General features: G+C 43.5%; 1 protein-coding gene across 1 annotated transcript in view; it reads right to left on the reverse strand.

The window, feature by feature from the left end:
* Positions 1-13,009, reverse strand: part of cadm4 (cell adhesion molecule 4) — a 251,887-nt gene extending 238,878 nt beyond the window's left edge. Inside the window, exon 1 of the mRNA XM_085471839.1 lies at positions 12,638-13,009. Coding sequence (XP_085327965.1) covers positions 12,638-12,710 — 73 coding nt within the window. The 5' untranslated portion in view covers positions 12,711-13,009. The remainder of the gene's footprint in view (positions 1-12,637) is intronic.
* Between the last annotated feature and the right edge of the window lie 2,456 nt (positions 13,010-15,465).

A 15,465-nucleotide genomic window follows, 5' to 3' on the forward strand; every position in this document is an offset into this window, starting at 1 on the left:
CTTTGGTAAAACTGAAGGTTACTTTTTCAAAGCTCTCTTCAACTAAATTATTAAACATGATATTAAAAATGAGGTAAGAGTATGATCAAGTTGTAAAAGAATTATCTATTGTTCAATATATCAGAAAAAACTTAGTTCACAGCAAGGTCAAAAGCACAGCAGATCTTGAAAATTAAACCCTTTCTTCTGGCTGTCAGTTAGAAAACAATATGAATGAATGTTTGGCTGCTGTTTTGAAGACTTGTCTTGTTGTAATTATGGTAGGTCATATGTGCAAATTATATTAAACCTCAGCTGTCATTATAGTGGCGGTAAGGGCAGTTATAGAATACCATGAAAGGTGTTTGTTATATCATCCTCACACAAAATCCCCACACACACACAAAGGGAAACGAGAACAGATGCAATCTGTGCAAATGATGCATTATTTTGTGTGAATGTGCTGTTAGTCCTCTAGTGTGGGAGGGTGACAAAATCGTGTAGCTAAGCTACAGTACGGGTGATGCTAGGGACTCTGTTTGTTTGTGTGCTTGTGGTAGTGTACATAAACAAGAATATGTGTGTGCATGAGGGCTGAAATGAAGGTAGGATGTTGTTATCATCTCCCACTGCCTCCCACCCTCCATCCATCCCAGCTCTCTGTCGTCTCAGCGGCAGGGGCATGTAAGTCGGTTACAGCAACATAATTTTCAGGTGGGTCAGATGGCAGCATTTTGCACCCCCACACCACCTCCCTCTCTCTGACTCCCTCTATCCATCCACCACCTCTGGCCAATGCTAGAACTTTACAACTGGATGAGCAAAGTGGCAGCGGCTACCTACCTGGCTCTGTGATTGACTGCAGTGCCGCTGAGCGAGCTTCACTGTATCTGTGCCATGTTTATAGCTTCTTTCACCTTCGCAGTAATTGAGTCCCTCCCCATGCGAAATATGCACTGCCAGACAGGCAGATGTGTGCGTGGATGAAACCCATCGTGTGTGTATGTTACGTGTGGGAGCTGGGAGTTGACTGACAGGCTACATAACTCAATTCCGAAATTCTGAGGGAACCTGACTGCTGTTTTCCTGTGTGTCTGTGTGCGAGCATCTACTTATGTGTGTCTGTGACTGGACGCAAATATGTGTGCAGCGATTTGAGGGTGAGTGGTATATGTATGTGGCTCCTATATAATTCTGTGGAGCTTTCCACAGATATCTGAAAGGAAAGTGTGCAGTGGATTAGAAAAAAAAACGTACACAAAATAGATTTCTAGGTGCACACACTTTTTATGCTCATTTTTTCACGTGCCAGGCTCAACCAGTCGGAGGTGTGTTTGGCATGACAAGATTGCTAGGACAATGATGCATGTGTATGTGCCTGCATGTGTGAGCAGAATACCACTTAGCCTCTTTCAGGCAAATACATGCATAAGAGCACACAAAACTGTAAAACGACCACTATGTTAAGAACAGGTCAGGTAGGAGAGGTGAATATGTAATGGATAAGGGCCACATAGGTCAGATAAGACAGATGGACAAAGCAGGGGAGGAAAGACAAAAGTAATGAGGCCTGCATAAAAGTCTACCTGTGAAAGATGGAAATTGGTAGGATGTATATGAGGGAATTAAATATGAAGGTGCTCGACTCTCTTCTGGTGTTTATGCTTTGGGAGAAATAAAAGAAAGGCCAGAGACAGAGACAGAGAGAAAGAGAGAAGGGGGTTAGTTGAAAACTGTCTTGGGAGGAAGGGAAGATGGGTGGGAGATGAATGGATATGGTTGGAGGGACTGCACGGTCTCTGAAGGGCATGTACAAAAATGAGCTTCCACCTTCAGAATACTGCTGTGCAGCGTATAAGCAAAATGCACACTTCAGCAAGCCCAGAGCAAAAGAGATGGCAAGAGAAGGTAAATCTGGAGATAAGGGGAAAAAGAAAAAAAAACTCCAATTGAGTATAAAAAGAAAATATAAAGTTAAAAAAGAAAGGAAGCTGGAATTGAACTTATCAAGAGAAATTGGAAGAAGGAAGAAGGTGCGGAGAAGTCAAAAGTAATATTGGAAATGAATTGATGCGGCGTGTGTAAATGGAAGGCGGGTGAGGAAAAACAAAGAGTCAGATGGAAGGAAAAAACATTTTGTACATGCAAATGAGAATGAGAAAGCAAAAACACAGGCATTTGTGGTGACCACCTGGGCCCTGTCAATCGTGTCTCTCTCTCTCTCTCTCTCTCTCTCTCTCTCTCTCTCTCTCTCTCCTTTTCCCTTTCACTGTCTATCCCTCCACACCTGGGTTCGCCTGCCCGCGGCTACAGTACAAGAGGTAGATAGCAAGAGGAGGCAGGAATGGGGTGGAAGCAGCAGGGAGGCAGGAGAAACTGCCAAAGTATCCATCAGCAAGCAGTCCTGGCAACAAAAAGTCCCCTTTCCCCTTCACCAAGTCTGTCTTTCCAACTATCATTGAGTCTCCCTCTCACTGCAAACTCTAAGTAACAGTTGGAGCAGATGCATGCGGACACATGCACCTGGATCACAGAACTGACGGGTGTGTGTGGGCATAGGCATGGGCATTTAAGCATCAACGAGGTTAGGCACAGAACGATCGGAGCACAAGGAGGGATAAAAGAGGTTTTTAGCGATCATGGTGAGTACAAACAAAAAGACAGCAAGTCAGTGTTGAGGCCCTTAAACCAGCTTCACACTGTGGGAGAATTGGGAATGAAGGATAAAAGAAAGGCAGCCAGAAAAAGAAGAACACGGCATGAAAAGGTGGAGAGAGAATAAGTATAGCAATCAAGTGGGGAAAAAACTGGTTTAGCTTGAGAACAAAAGGCAGACAAAGAGTGCTACATGCATAACAACAAAGCTAAAAAGTGAATGTGCATTTAAAACACAATCACCAGGTGTGTCCCTCTATTTGTCTGCAATACTCTAGAAGCTTAGAAAAAGGAAGACAGGAATGGCATTTAAAAAGCACAGCACAAAAATCCCCACTGCAGTAAGGAAGTATGAAAACTCCAAAGGCTCTCTGGAGTGCTTGCAATGTTTGTATTTGTGCATATGCAAATTTAGGTGTGTAAATTAGCGCAAGTGCATGAGTCAACTTGCCAACCTGTCTCTCTGCTTTGATTCAAATTTGTGCACATTTCTGTAACTTAACCACTGATTTACAAGTCAGTCATCATTTGGGATCAACCTGCTTTTTAATTACAAGTGGTTTATGTTTGTTTTTCATTTCCCCCATAAGCTCATAAATTGCTTTCCTCACCTCAACTTAAAATCGATCTCCATGATAAATAAGCATCGTTATAATTGCATATACAAGTAGTGCTGTCGCAAACTAAAATTTGTGATTGCATGCACACACACACACCTTTTGGTGTTTAATTGCTCAGTGGCAAATATTTGATAATGGCTGACTTATTATAATGTAACAATACAAATCTAATTAATGTTATAGTCTGTGCCTTAAAGCTAGGGCTTTATGATTGTTTTAAGGGCATAATTTGCTTTTGTGTAACTTCTCTGACTAGCACATAGAATCAGATGGCTGAAATTCATGGCTATTTTTAATTGTTAAAAGATTTAATTAATCTTTAAAGATCAGGATATTGTTGAAATAGGTAGGGTAGTTACGATGTTAGGATTTCAAACTGGATACTGATACCCAGGAAAATACAAAATAACATTTTAAAACCACTAGGGAAAAAATTACAAAGCAGTGATAGTGAAATTTCGCTGGACAAATTTGCAGCATTCTATATTTATTTTTTCTAACAAAGTTTCAAACTTAATAGACCTGACCAATCAGACTTCTGCATTTGGCGAAATATAAGCTGATAGTGTAACACGTACACCAGTACTGAATGTACGAATAGTAAAAAAAAATAATGTAAAAACCCACTAGTTTATCTCAGACACACAGCTAGATGCTGCTCCAGGTTAATCAGCTCTCTAAAATTATTTCTATGTCTTCTCAGATGTGATTCCAAATCTGCCAACAAAAGCTCAAATTTCCCCACTGACATCCTTTAATATGTACAAAAGTGGTCGCAATACAACTTCAACTCCTGGATCAAACTAGGAAATTCTCCCTGCTACGTTCCTGTGAGAATTGTAATATTTTCCACAAAAACACAACACATTGGTACATACATTACATGACAAGTTTAGAAAAAAAAAAACAGGCAACTAGGCATAATAGGCATAATAGGCATGATAGGCACGACTAGGCATTTTGACTAGGCAAAAATAACTATAAAGGCAACAATATTTTAAGGTTTTCTGAGTTAGTACTGTGCTTCTGGTGAAGTTGTACCATATTTTTGTTGCTGATCAAACAGAGTTGATAAGATAGGCCATCCACGTTTCTGTCTAGTTGATCCAATACTTTTTCCTGCTTCAATCTCAGACTTTAAGAGAAAAATAACACTTTTCTGTCATCAATTATTGTGTTAACCTGTGAAATTAATAAAGTCTATTAATGTTACAGACAGGCAGCAATAACATTCTTTTTATTTTTAGCCACAGCCACTAGCTACTACCTTAACAATAACAAAGGCTAATGTGGCTATTAGGTAACTGCTAATAGTTAAAGAGCTAACATTAACATATGTGACAGCCTGTTAACATTTATGATAGCTATTAAATACTTTAACGTGGCTGAAACTGGAGTTTTAATGATCTTACGAAGTTCCTCATATACTGTTGCTCAGTGTTGGTAATGAAAGAAGGGCTGTGTGAAGCTGCGTGCCACCTTTAGCAGGTGAACACAACAATGTGGGTATCTAAACAAATCAGACAGTCATTTTTTATACACACACACACACACACACACACACACACACACACACACACACACACACACACACATATATATATATATATATATATATGTGTGTGTGTGTGTGTATGTGTGTGTGTGTGTGTGTGTGTGTGTGTGTGTGTCCATAAAGGTCATTTTGTACTATGTACTGCATAGCAACTGGAATCTTGGACACTAAAGCAGATAAAGCTGCTCTGATAAACGGAGGAGAGATGGTAGACCTCATGGCCTTTGGGAAGAGAAAAAATAATCAAGAATGAAAGCACATTCCTCCCTACAGCTTCCTTTTATTAGTTTCTCAAGCAATAAAGTAAGTTACTGTATATGCAGTCAGGAGGCGACAGTGTCGTACTGTGTGTTCTGTGGTGCCTTCCAGACTGTAGGATCTACGGCATATTGCAGACACAAAAACCTCTTGCTGTTCACGGCTACATGGATCAAAAGAGCTAAAAATGACTTTGGTACCATCCACAGAACCCCACTGGCCCCTGCAAGCTGCTTCACAGCTCAATTCACCAGTACTGCCCAGTGGGTGGCAGTTGCTATGAACCACTGTTTCCCTGCAACTGCGCCCAGTGCCCTAGGCCTGTGTCAAGCTCATTCAGTATCATTGCCTGTAAGCCTGTTTCTCTCTTCCACTTCTGCAATGGCCAGAAAGGAGAGCCATGGTTCATGTGTGTTCAATGATAAAACTATTCATCAAACAGAAAGAACATGTCTGTGTCAAGTCAAGCACCACCTCAATCTACTGGTGATGCTTAATGGGAGATGAGGGGAGAGGGGTTGTACCTGTTAACAAGCATAAGGTGAATCAGCAGTCATGCACTTAAACGCCCCTTCAGCCGCTCGAGAGGAAATGAATCCTGGGAGAGAATCAACCAGAGCTTTCCTCAAGGTCATTGGTGCCTGGCTACTTTTTAAGTGGCCTTGCCAGCTCTAACAGTCTTTGCAGAAACAATCGTAGCACCAATCCAATTTGGCTCAGTTTCTTTTCTTTTTACTTCAGTGCAGACGGCTGCATTGCCTCACTATTGTTTTGCCCTGCTGAAAGCAGAGCATGAATTGATGACCTTATGAATCTCAAAGAGCCTGGCAAATCATTGCAGTAAATCAAGCACCAGCACATTAAGCATGACTGCAGGCTCTTTCCCCCTAAGTTTCTTTCTTTTTCTTTCTTCTTTGTGTCCATCTCTTTCACACTCTTTCCTTCCTACGAGCACTTGGGGATATTGAGAGCAGCCAACTTTTTGAGGATTGTTTTCATGTGCTGCTAATTAATTGCCTCTAATTAATGGTTGTTTACGGGTTGCTAATGAAGTGGATCAAAGCCTACTACTCCTGATGTGGAGGCTCTTGTCTTAGGCTGTAGAAGGAGATGAAGAGAAGAGCAGACAGACAGAGACAAGCAGCGCAGAGAATTGAGGGGTGATTCTGACAGTATAGCGCTAACTACGGTTGAGGCTCTTTTTTTCTTCAGTACCTTTATCAACTATCATTTGGCTTCTGTGCAGAACAGAGCTGAGCAGTCTGACTTTGATATATCGGCAGCTGCTGTTATCTCTGGTGTTATCTTGAATGATAGCATTTGGTTTTTAAAGTGGATACAGTAAACTGCAATGTGTACTTTTGCAACATTTAGAAAAATACTCTATGAAAACAGTTTCTTCCTAAATACATTTTTAAAGCAAACACCCCTCTTTCCATACAACTTTTAATGTTTTCAGAAAGCATTAAACATTCATTAACATGATGAAGCTTTGATGATGTTTGAAATAAAGGAACAGAAATGCCACTCCTGAGGTTTCTGTAACCACTGTATCTGACTCTATCACTTTATCTCTGTCAGACATGGTCTTAGCGCGAATGAATTTGCCACTCATGGGAGAGACATTTTGCGAGCTTTCTAAGATAGAAAACTCATCCGAGACCTCTCCAGCATTGTTGTGACCGTCTTCTGAAAATCTCCATCTGATTTCCCAGTAGATAGTGCGCTGCTTGGCAATTTTCAGCATCCGACAATCTCATCAAAGCAAACCTATTAATGGCAATGATATGAAGAAGGATTCTAAATGGCAGACAGATGAATAGCCCTGTGCGTGTGTGGGTGTTTAATTCTCCAAGCCGAAGCGCCATGTAGCTTTGCTGAAAGTGGGAGGACTGTCCACGAGCTGCTGGTAAACAATTTCAATACTTGTTTGCCTGCGTTTTTGTGTGCATGTGGGTGTGACAGTGCATGTGCATGCTGTGACCTCATCGATCATGACACTTTGCCTCTCAGGTGTGGTCACCTACACAGTGCCTGCCCGCGCTCGCTTTTCTCGGTATATTGCCATCCATCTCTCTGTTTCGCCTCTTCCCCCTCCTCCTTCTCCTTCCCCACATCCTCTTCTCATATCAGCACCCTCTACTTTTCTGCTTTGGCCCCACCTACCTAATCTCTCTCTTCCCTCCTTCCTCACTTTTTTGGCCCCATAGATCAGTCATACTGCACCGTAGGGATTGCTTTCTCTCTCTCTCTCTCTCTTGTTCTTTTTTTTTAAACACGCCCTTCCATTTTAGAGCTGAAATCCTGCAATCATTCACTCGTTTGTTGGACTTCTCTCTGCCTGACTTTCTCCTCTGCTCTGTTCCTCCCTGCTCCAGTGGTCTGTGACGCAAGCCCCTGGCGCTTTCCCTCCCCCTCCTTGCGGTCTTCCTTCGTTCTTTTATACACTGTGCAGCCAGCCATCTCTCCCTCTCTCCCCGTAACCCTTTCACTCTCCCTCTGTGACCCCATCAGTCCCTCAGTGCCCGAGCTAAGGCTGGTCACTCTTCATCAGCTAGCCTCCACTGGACACACAGACCTCCCAAAAGCAAAGGGAAATGGGGTCTTGTTGGCAACATTTGTGCCCAGCCTGACAGTTTCACCTAGGTTTAAGTTCATTTCTGACCCTCCTTACCCCGACGCGAGCACCTAATTACCAGTCATCCTCTCCTCCTCTTGTCTCTACATCAAGTCTTCCAGGCGGGATGTGTATTAGCCTCAGCACTGCCAGAGTACACAGTTTCCAACTCTTCAATTTTAGGCACTTGCCCTCTTCAGCTAAATAAGGCTCTCTCATCCAATCACAGCTAGTGAGAGCTCTGTTGCAGTGCCTGAGTGGGGATAATCACCTTGGTTACTGGCATTACCAGAGGCTGCTGTCTGGCCACGTTAGCGCTGCGCCCTGTGGGAGCTGCCGAAACAGGTGTCACAGCAGCAAGGAAGGGTGTTAAACAAGCCCAGGGCCAGGCAGGAGGCATAAACGTTTACTCTTAGTCATGGAAACCATGTCACCAATAGCAAGGAATGTTCCCCAGAATGGCATTAGTGGTTCAAAGTTGGGGGGTTTTTAACATCAGAGGACTGCCTCTTTCAACTTTGTCTCTTTTACCTGCCTGCAATTCAGGGTTAGCTTCCGTTGACATAATCACACCTTGTGCTCAGCAGCTGCCTTTGTCAGTATTCCCTAAAAAGCTACACAAAGACAATCACTTTTTGTGACACAGTCACAGCTTCATGGCAAAGACAAATACACATCGAGAGGGTTCAGCATCTGGAGAAAAGCTGCTGTCTCAGGGGACACGAGGTCGCAGCATGGGCAGCTGGACCCAAAGAGGCGATCTACTTTTGCACTGGGCCAGTCAGTTCAGAGAGAGTTAAGAGTATCAGATTGATTGGCAGGCTTCGAATGCCAGCAAATGGAGGAGACGTCCTTGGCATCCGAGTCAGCATTAAAAACTTCAGCTGCAAAGTTGGTGAAACGCCAGTTGTTCTCAAAGAGCGACACGTAAGGACGACATAGATCACCATTATGATAATCACAAGCTGCACTGTCTGGGGAATAGTAATGGGAAGGAGATGAGGTGGCAGCCATAAAGAGTGTTTCTACATTAGTGCTGGCCTGATTAGATTGACAGAAAGTTTCACTAATGGACGATTAAACAAATGGTCAAATGAGATATAAGGATCCAATTACCAATTGGCGTCTTTGTGTGCCCCTTTCAATCATTGTGCTTCATGTGTTCTGTTTGCATGAACTTGTTCGTGAGGACGCAGCAGAGTGAAAACAAGAGCTGAAAAAAGGCTGAAAAGGGGAACGCTTAGTCATATGATGTGTCCCTGCAGGGATATAGAGGAACTTGCTCCTTCCTAGGTCCTTTTATTTCTATTCAAGTGAAAACAAAATCCTTTTTGAACCTGGTATATAATACTGGAAGAAGTTACGGAAATGTATTTATTGTGTGAAGCAACCGCAGATCAAAACAAATGAATTATGGATTGCACAGAAGACTGGAGGGCAGATTAGGAGATAATTACTGTAAAATACATCACCTGTACTAAATGGTGAACCTCGAAACCTCTGCTTCTGAGTAATGGACCCATGAAAGCCCAAGGGAGAATAAAAGCAGCCCACACTGAGCTCTGTAACTCTTTCAGTTGTGACTATCCCAAAAAGTGATACAGTCCAATTTGTTTATGGAGCTTATGTTGAGCCAGTTGTTCAGCCGAGATAGTGGGCCACCCTGTCAGGACCCTTTAAGAATGCCCTGGTTGATCAAACATGGCCACGCGCAGCAGCAACAGGCAGCATATTTTTCCTTAAAGAAAAGCTCCTTTCAGCTTCTTCTTTGTTGACAGGCATAGTCTGCCAAGTTCAGGTTGTCCAATTATTTCGACCTACAAAAAGCAGGGAATCTGAGGGGGAAAAGAATTCAACGCTGAAATCTGATTGTGCACTGGGCTTTAGATATTCACCTTGAACCAGCAGATGGCAGGGCAGAGAGCAAAGAAGGGAGGTCTAGGTCTTCATAATTAAATTGCCAAGAAGTTTATCTTATTTACGGGGAAAATTATGCTCCAAGGTTTGGATCAAAGGATAAACCTTGGCTCACGGTGAAGACATTTTCAGCACATTAAAAAACAAAGATGCTGAAATAGCAAGCCCAATGTAACGTGGAAGAAAGTAAAAAGGCAACGTTAACTCTGGAATGATGCAAACTGTGCCTGACAAGCATCAAAATCTGCACTTGAGTTCAGACAAACTCTTGCATAAGCAGTAATATAACTATGTTCAAAACAGGTAAGCTGTCTATAGGCAAGATGTGTGTGGATGTTCATATGCGTTCCTGCATTTATTTGAGTGATCATATAGTATGTGTCCATATTTTTATTTTTTGTGGGTACTGCATTTCCCTTGATGCTTGTGTTTACACGCCAAACCTCCCTTCTGTGACTCACAGCGACATTGATTTATGCATGGCTTCACTGAGTGTTTGTGTGTATGTGCATATGCACACGCGCACTTGCACACACCAGCTATAATTGGTATTCAAATCTCCTCCCACAAGTACGTCCAACTGCTGCCGTTTTTCAGCCACCAGAGTCCCAGCCAAGGTCCAAACAGGATGATGGGGAACAAGCTCAAACGGATGGCTCTCATTGCACACATTCAAATAAACAAATGGAGGTGATTTAATGCACACTGCGATAAGGGAGGTGGTAATGGCGGCATAGGAGAGAAATGGGGATGAGTTGTTAGAATGGAAGTGATGGAGGGTAGCGATTAAGGGTGGGCACGAAGCAGAGGTGGAGTTAACAGCATTTGTTACTGTACGTGCTTTGCAAGTTTGGCCTGCAGCTGCTGTTGATCAGACACCTCCACAAAGCCAGGCAATCTGCGCACAAACATACAGCACTGACTGTGTGTGCATGTCCCTCAGGCCTGCCCGTCAGACACACTGTGAAGTCTTTCTGCCTTTCTTCTCTCACTTTTCCTCGCTCCCTCGTTCTTTTCTGCCTTTCTTCCTCTATCCATCTTTCCATCCCTCTGTCTCTCCCTCATCCTTCACAGAAGTGCCAAGTCTTCCAGCCTCGCTATCGTCACAGCAACCTCTCAATCTATCTGTCCACTCATCCATCTATCCACCCAGTTTGTCCATATCTATTCTAGCATAATAACAACTGCCAACCCTCTATAGCCTCCCACCTTTCCCTTCTTTCAGATTGGTGGAAGAAAAATAACCGAGACAAGATCTTTATTAAATCTCTTTTTTCCTAATGCAGACACAGCATCGGTGCACATCTGCAAGGTTTTTAGAAACAGACGATCTTTACTCTACCTCATCTCCCTCCTTTCTCCACCGACCTTATGCCTGTAACACCCCTAAACTCCCCAGCCTCCTGTCTCTCTCAGCCCCTGTCAGAGGCTAGATTAATGACAGTGATCAGTGAGCAGCCCCCAGCTGAGGTTGCCTGCAGCTTAGGCAAAACCCTGCACTGTACGCAGCACGCACGCCCATGCACACACACTAATGTAAAGCACATACTTGCAACACACACACATATTCATAGATGGGTGCCCAAACCCACAAACACAAACCCCATACACAGTGAGAACAACATACAAATACCTATAGCTCATGCATACCTTAACCACCCAGTGTTCATTAAACACATACATACACACAAACACACACACTTTCTCCAAAGGAAAAAATCAATATCTATCAATATACTGGCTCTGGTGAGGTCGGTATTAGTGCAGCCACAAAAATGGCTTTGGTAAGGTAGTTCTTGTATACAAGAGACATCAACATAACAGCACCGTCCAGGTTTGAGTGTGTCCATGCCTCACCAAGCACTTAACTATTTCACTGCCTCAGGACAACATAAACAAGGGGTCACAGAGTGCAACAGCCACAGGACACAAACCAGCAGAGCAACATTTATGTGCACATTGTCATCATCAATCCTCCTTAGTCAAAATCACAGAGGCTTCAGATGGACTTTTCTTTTTGAAAGTTTTATTTCAAATTGCATCCAAACAAATCCCACAAAGATATCCAGCTGAAGTTCTTCAGAGGCTAATCCAAATCCCCATATTTTGCAAATGTGGCACTTAAGAAGCTACTGAGTGACCATAACTAGCCAACTACTGTGTAAAAGAAGTAAAGCAGGACTATCCCAACCTGAAGTGTTCCAGTGACGGTGATAAAAGCAATACAAAACACTACAGGTACTGTTACAAGTTGCTGTAAAGCATTGTTAGATGTTATTTTAGCTGATAAGGGGGAGGCTCAAAGGTCTTTACAGTCCCTCACCCTTCTCCAGAATATAAAAGCAGTAACAAACAGCACTGCCGCTGCTGGTGTGTCTGAGACATGTCTGGTCCACTGCGGGCATTTGTTATGAGCTCTCGTGTGTTCTATGAGAATATTTAATCGGAGCTCTGTGTGTGTCGCTGCATTCACAGGCTGCATAAGTCACAGGCTCCCATTTCCCATTCCGAAACAGACAACAGCTGTAATAAAATGAATCCCAACATCAGGAGAAAATGTAAATTCTGTGACGCACAAGGGTTGAGAGAGCATTGGCTTCTTTCATTAAATATTCATGCATGGTCAAAAAAAAGTGGCCACCTTTCACTTTTCTTTTCAACGACTTGACATTTTAGGGGTCTTCCCAGCGTAGCAGTTCCGACATGTGATTAAGACAATGACTCATATCCATGTAACAATACAGCCCCGGCTTCCGCAAAGGGCATTGACTCTAATTACCCACTGAGAAATATTAACACCAGTCCACAAAACAACAGTAAACTGGCACATCTGCACGTGTTTTGCTCCGTGGTGCGCTCCTCCTCCTTCCCGTCCAAGTGCACAGTAAGTCAGAGTGGACCCGGTGCATTTTAAGCGTTATTCAGCTTCTACTTAGAGGACTTAGATAAACTTGCACAGAAAACCCCAAACACATCGAGACGGCGTGACACTCTTCCCATTCACATCACATTCGTTCACTTTCATTTGAGCCTTACCAGTGTTGAGCAGCCAAGCCACTGTTACGATGGTTAGAGGGACGCAGTAGTTCCACACGGTCGCGAAAGCCATCGCGGGTATTCCCCTCTGATATCTTTCTTAATATTCCTCTTCCTTTGAGAAATCAGAGTGACATGAACCCGCAGGTTCACCCTCCGACAGCGCCTTTAGCGTCTATGTGTGTGTGCGCGCGTGTGTGTGTGTGACAGGGCGCGCGCGTGCGACTGTGCGTGAACGAATGTGTGCTTTGTTAGGCTTTCCGAGCGTAATAGCAGGTCTTTACATAGTAATGCTCCCCTCTCATACACACCCACTTTCTCTCCCTCTGAATCCCCGAATATGACGGCTTGGCCGGTTTTTCTTGGTTACTTTACATTGTAAATATATTGTAAAGCTTGCCAATTGGGCGGTCCTGGATGTCTTTCTAGCCAATTGCAGAGAGCAGGAGCAGGTGGAGGGGTGTGCGGATGTGAGCAAGGGGCTGGGTTTAAAAAAAGGAATGGGCTATCCAGGAGGAGAGCCGGGGAGGCAAGAGGGGCTGCGTCTTCCAGTTAATTGAAATCAATTCGCGCTAAATGTGATTGATAACCAGCATTAATTTTCCGACTCAAATAACCAATTTATTTCAAATTCCACCCCAAGGACTTAAAAGATGCAAGGCACGCTGATTAAGATGACGGAAATGAATGGTTGTTATTGTTCAAATTTAGGGACAAGTGGTGCAAAAAATGTAAAGTTGACTGTAGGGAGGGAAACGCAGCTTAAGAAACGCGATCATTTGAAAGATGGCACTTCGTTTGAAATTACTGTTTGGCTATTTGGTGGTAGAAACTCCGTGAAACTCAGTGCCAAATCAGTCCAAGCAGTAGCCTCTGGGTAGTTTGAGATTCAATTCTGTTGCAGAGGCTGCTTTGAATCCAATTAATGTGCATAGGACTCATCAAGAAGAACAAGAAACAGACCTGAGTGTAAGCTGTTAAATCACCGTTTACAATGACGGTAATAGCTCGGAACAAAAACTTGGGCTAAGGATGAGCCGGTGTTTCTGATCATCTGTAGTCAGGGCTTATTAGGTCGTGCTAAAGGGGCTCTTTAACTTTACCCTCATGCTGCGGCCACAGTTTGCCCATAATTGTGTTTTCCAGTCAGAGAGCGCTGGTCCATTATGAAAATTGTTTCTCTCTCCACATCTCTTTTTGTCCCCCCTCTAATCTAGTGTTTACTATGGACTTATAGCATCCACGGCTTGAAGGCATCTTTTTGAAACTGTGTCTTTGGCGCCCCTCTCAGGTAACTGCAGGGATGGCACGTCACACGTCTTAAATCTGCTTCCGCCTCTTCTGACAAGTCCTCCAGACACTTTGGTCAGTTTAGTTTGAACAGTCAGGAAAGTTCAAGCAGCCAGAGCACCTGGGCAGTCTGTATTAATATTAATATTTCTACTCTTGACTCCCATAAAGTTGCTTTGAACTCTTACCCCTTAGCTAACCTGTACTAATGGATCTGTGTTAGATCTTAAGGTCCCCGCTTTGGGGTCTCTCCACTGAGAGATCTTATTACTCGACACAAGTTTTAACCTTGTTGTTTGGCGAGGATAATATCTGCCCTACTCATTTCCCAATTCCCATCCCATCCCATTTTTCCCTGTCAGCCTCTCTGCGAGTGTTTGTTCCCGGGTTGGCAGGGAGTCTGTGGCAGCAGCTCCCCCGCACCAGATGGGGCATTGTCAGGAAGTAATGAGGGGAAAACACCTGCTTCTCTTGCGAACTCCACTCCTTCATTTTCAGCCATTTGACACAACATATGCAGAATGCACATACAAACTCAAGTGACCGTGACGGGAACAGCAGTAGTCAATGACACAGTGTTACAAATGCCTGGCACTGTAAGGCATTAGTCAGTGCGGTGTCACGTTTGGTATAAGTCACCTTTAGATATTGGTTTGCGTGCACTAAGGGCAGCTAGGGTACTTGACAAACTGCGGACATAAGTGAGGAGCTATTTAGCTTTAATGCCACAGTACAGATCTGCATCCTTATCCGGACAGGACCTTACGTGCACCAGACAAAACACTTTTAGGAAATCTGTATGCACTGCACAGCACCTAAGCTGTTGTCCGGTGCTTTATCCATCGAGACACTGTCAAGGTCAAAATGTCACTGTAAACTTCACTTCCCTCTCTCCCGACCAGAGCATTGTACCTCAGGGAAAGCTCCAGTGTGTGAAATTCCTGATACATAATTTTGTGTCTCTTTTTTTTTTTTTTGGCCACACATCAGAAGCCCCCAGACCAAAATCCACAAGGGAGCACAGAATGATTTACTCATGACTGACTCAAAGGCCAAAACGAAATGGTGCTCACTGGCATTTAACATTCAGGAGAGCATTTTAAATTCACAACATTGTATTTTTTCTTTCCCCCACTATGAAGCATGTTTCTTTCCCCCCTAAGTCTTTCTGTTTTGGTTATAGTCTCCCTGTCTGATGCTTCCACATTCCTTGGGTTGACCTCAGACATAAAGCAAGCAGAAGTTTGTAGAGTTGGAGAAGAAATACAAGGAGTCTGTAAAATGCTAAACAAAGGAAGGCTGCTGCTGCAGAGCTGAGCTGTACAGGGGGCTTGAATAATCAGTTTAATAACATTATCCTGGCTGTGCTCTGTGGCGCATGCACCCGTTAATGGAGTGTCAGTGTTAAACTGCCGCTTTGCCCATTATTAACAACGGCCTACGGTCAACCACACACGATAATAAAAACCGCATAAAACCCAACATAACTTCAACAGACAAGCGTAATGAAATTCTCAGCATTATGAGCACGGTTATGG

The sequence above is a fragment of the Copadichromis virginalis genome, linkage group LG11, assembly GCF_057382275.1.
Source record: "Copadichromis virginalis isolate Kocher_CV1m ecotype Utaka linkage group LG11, C_Virginalis_male_GT1.1, whole genome shotgun sequence".
Lineage (NCBI taxonomy): Eukaryota > Metazoa > Chordata > Actinopteri > Cichliformes > Cichlidae > Copadichromis > Copadichromis virginalis.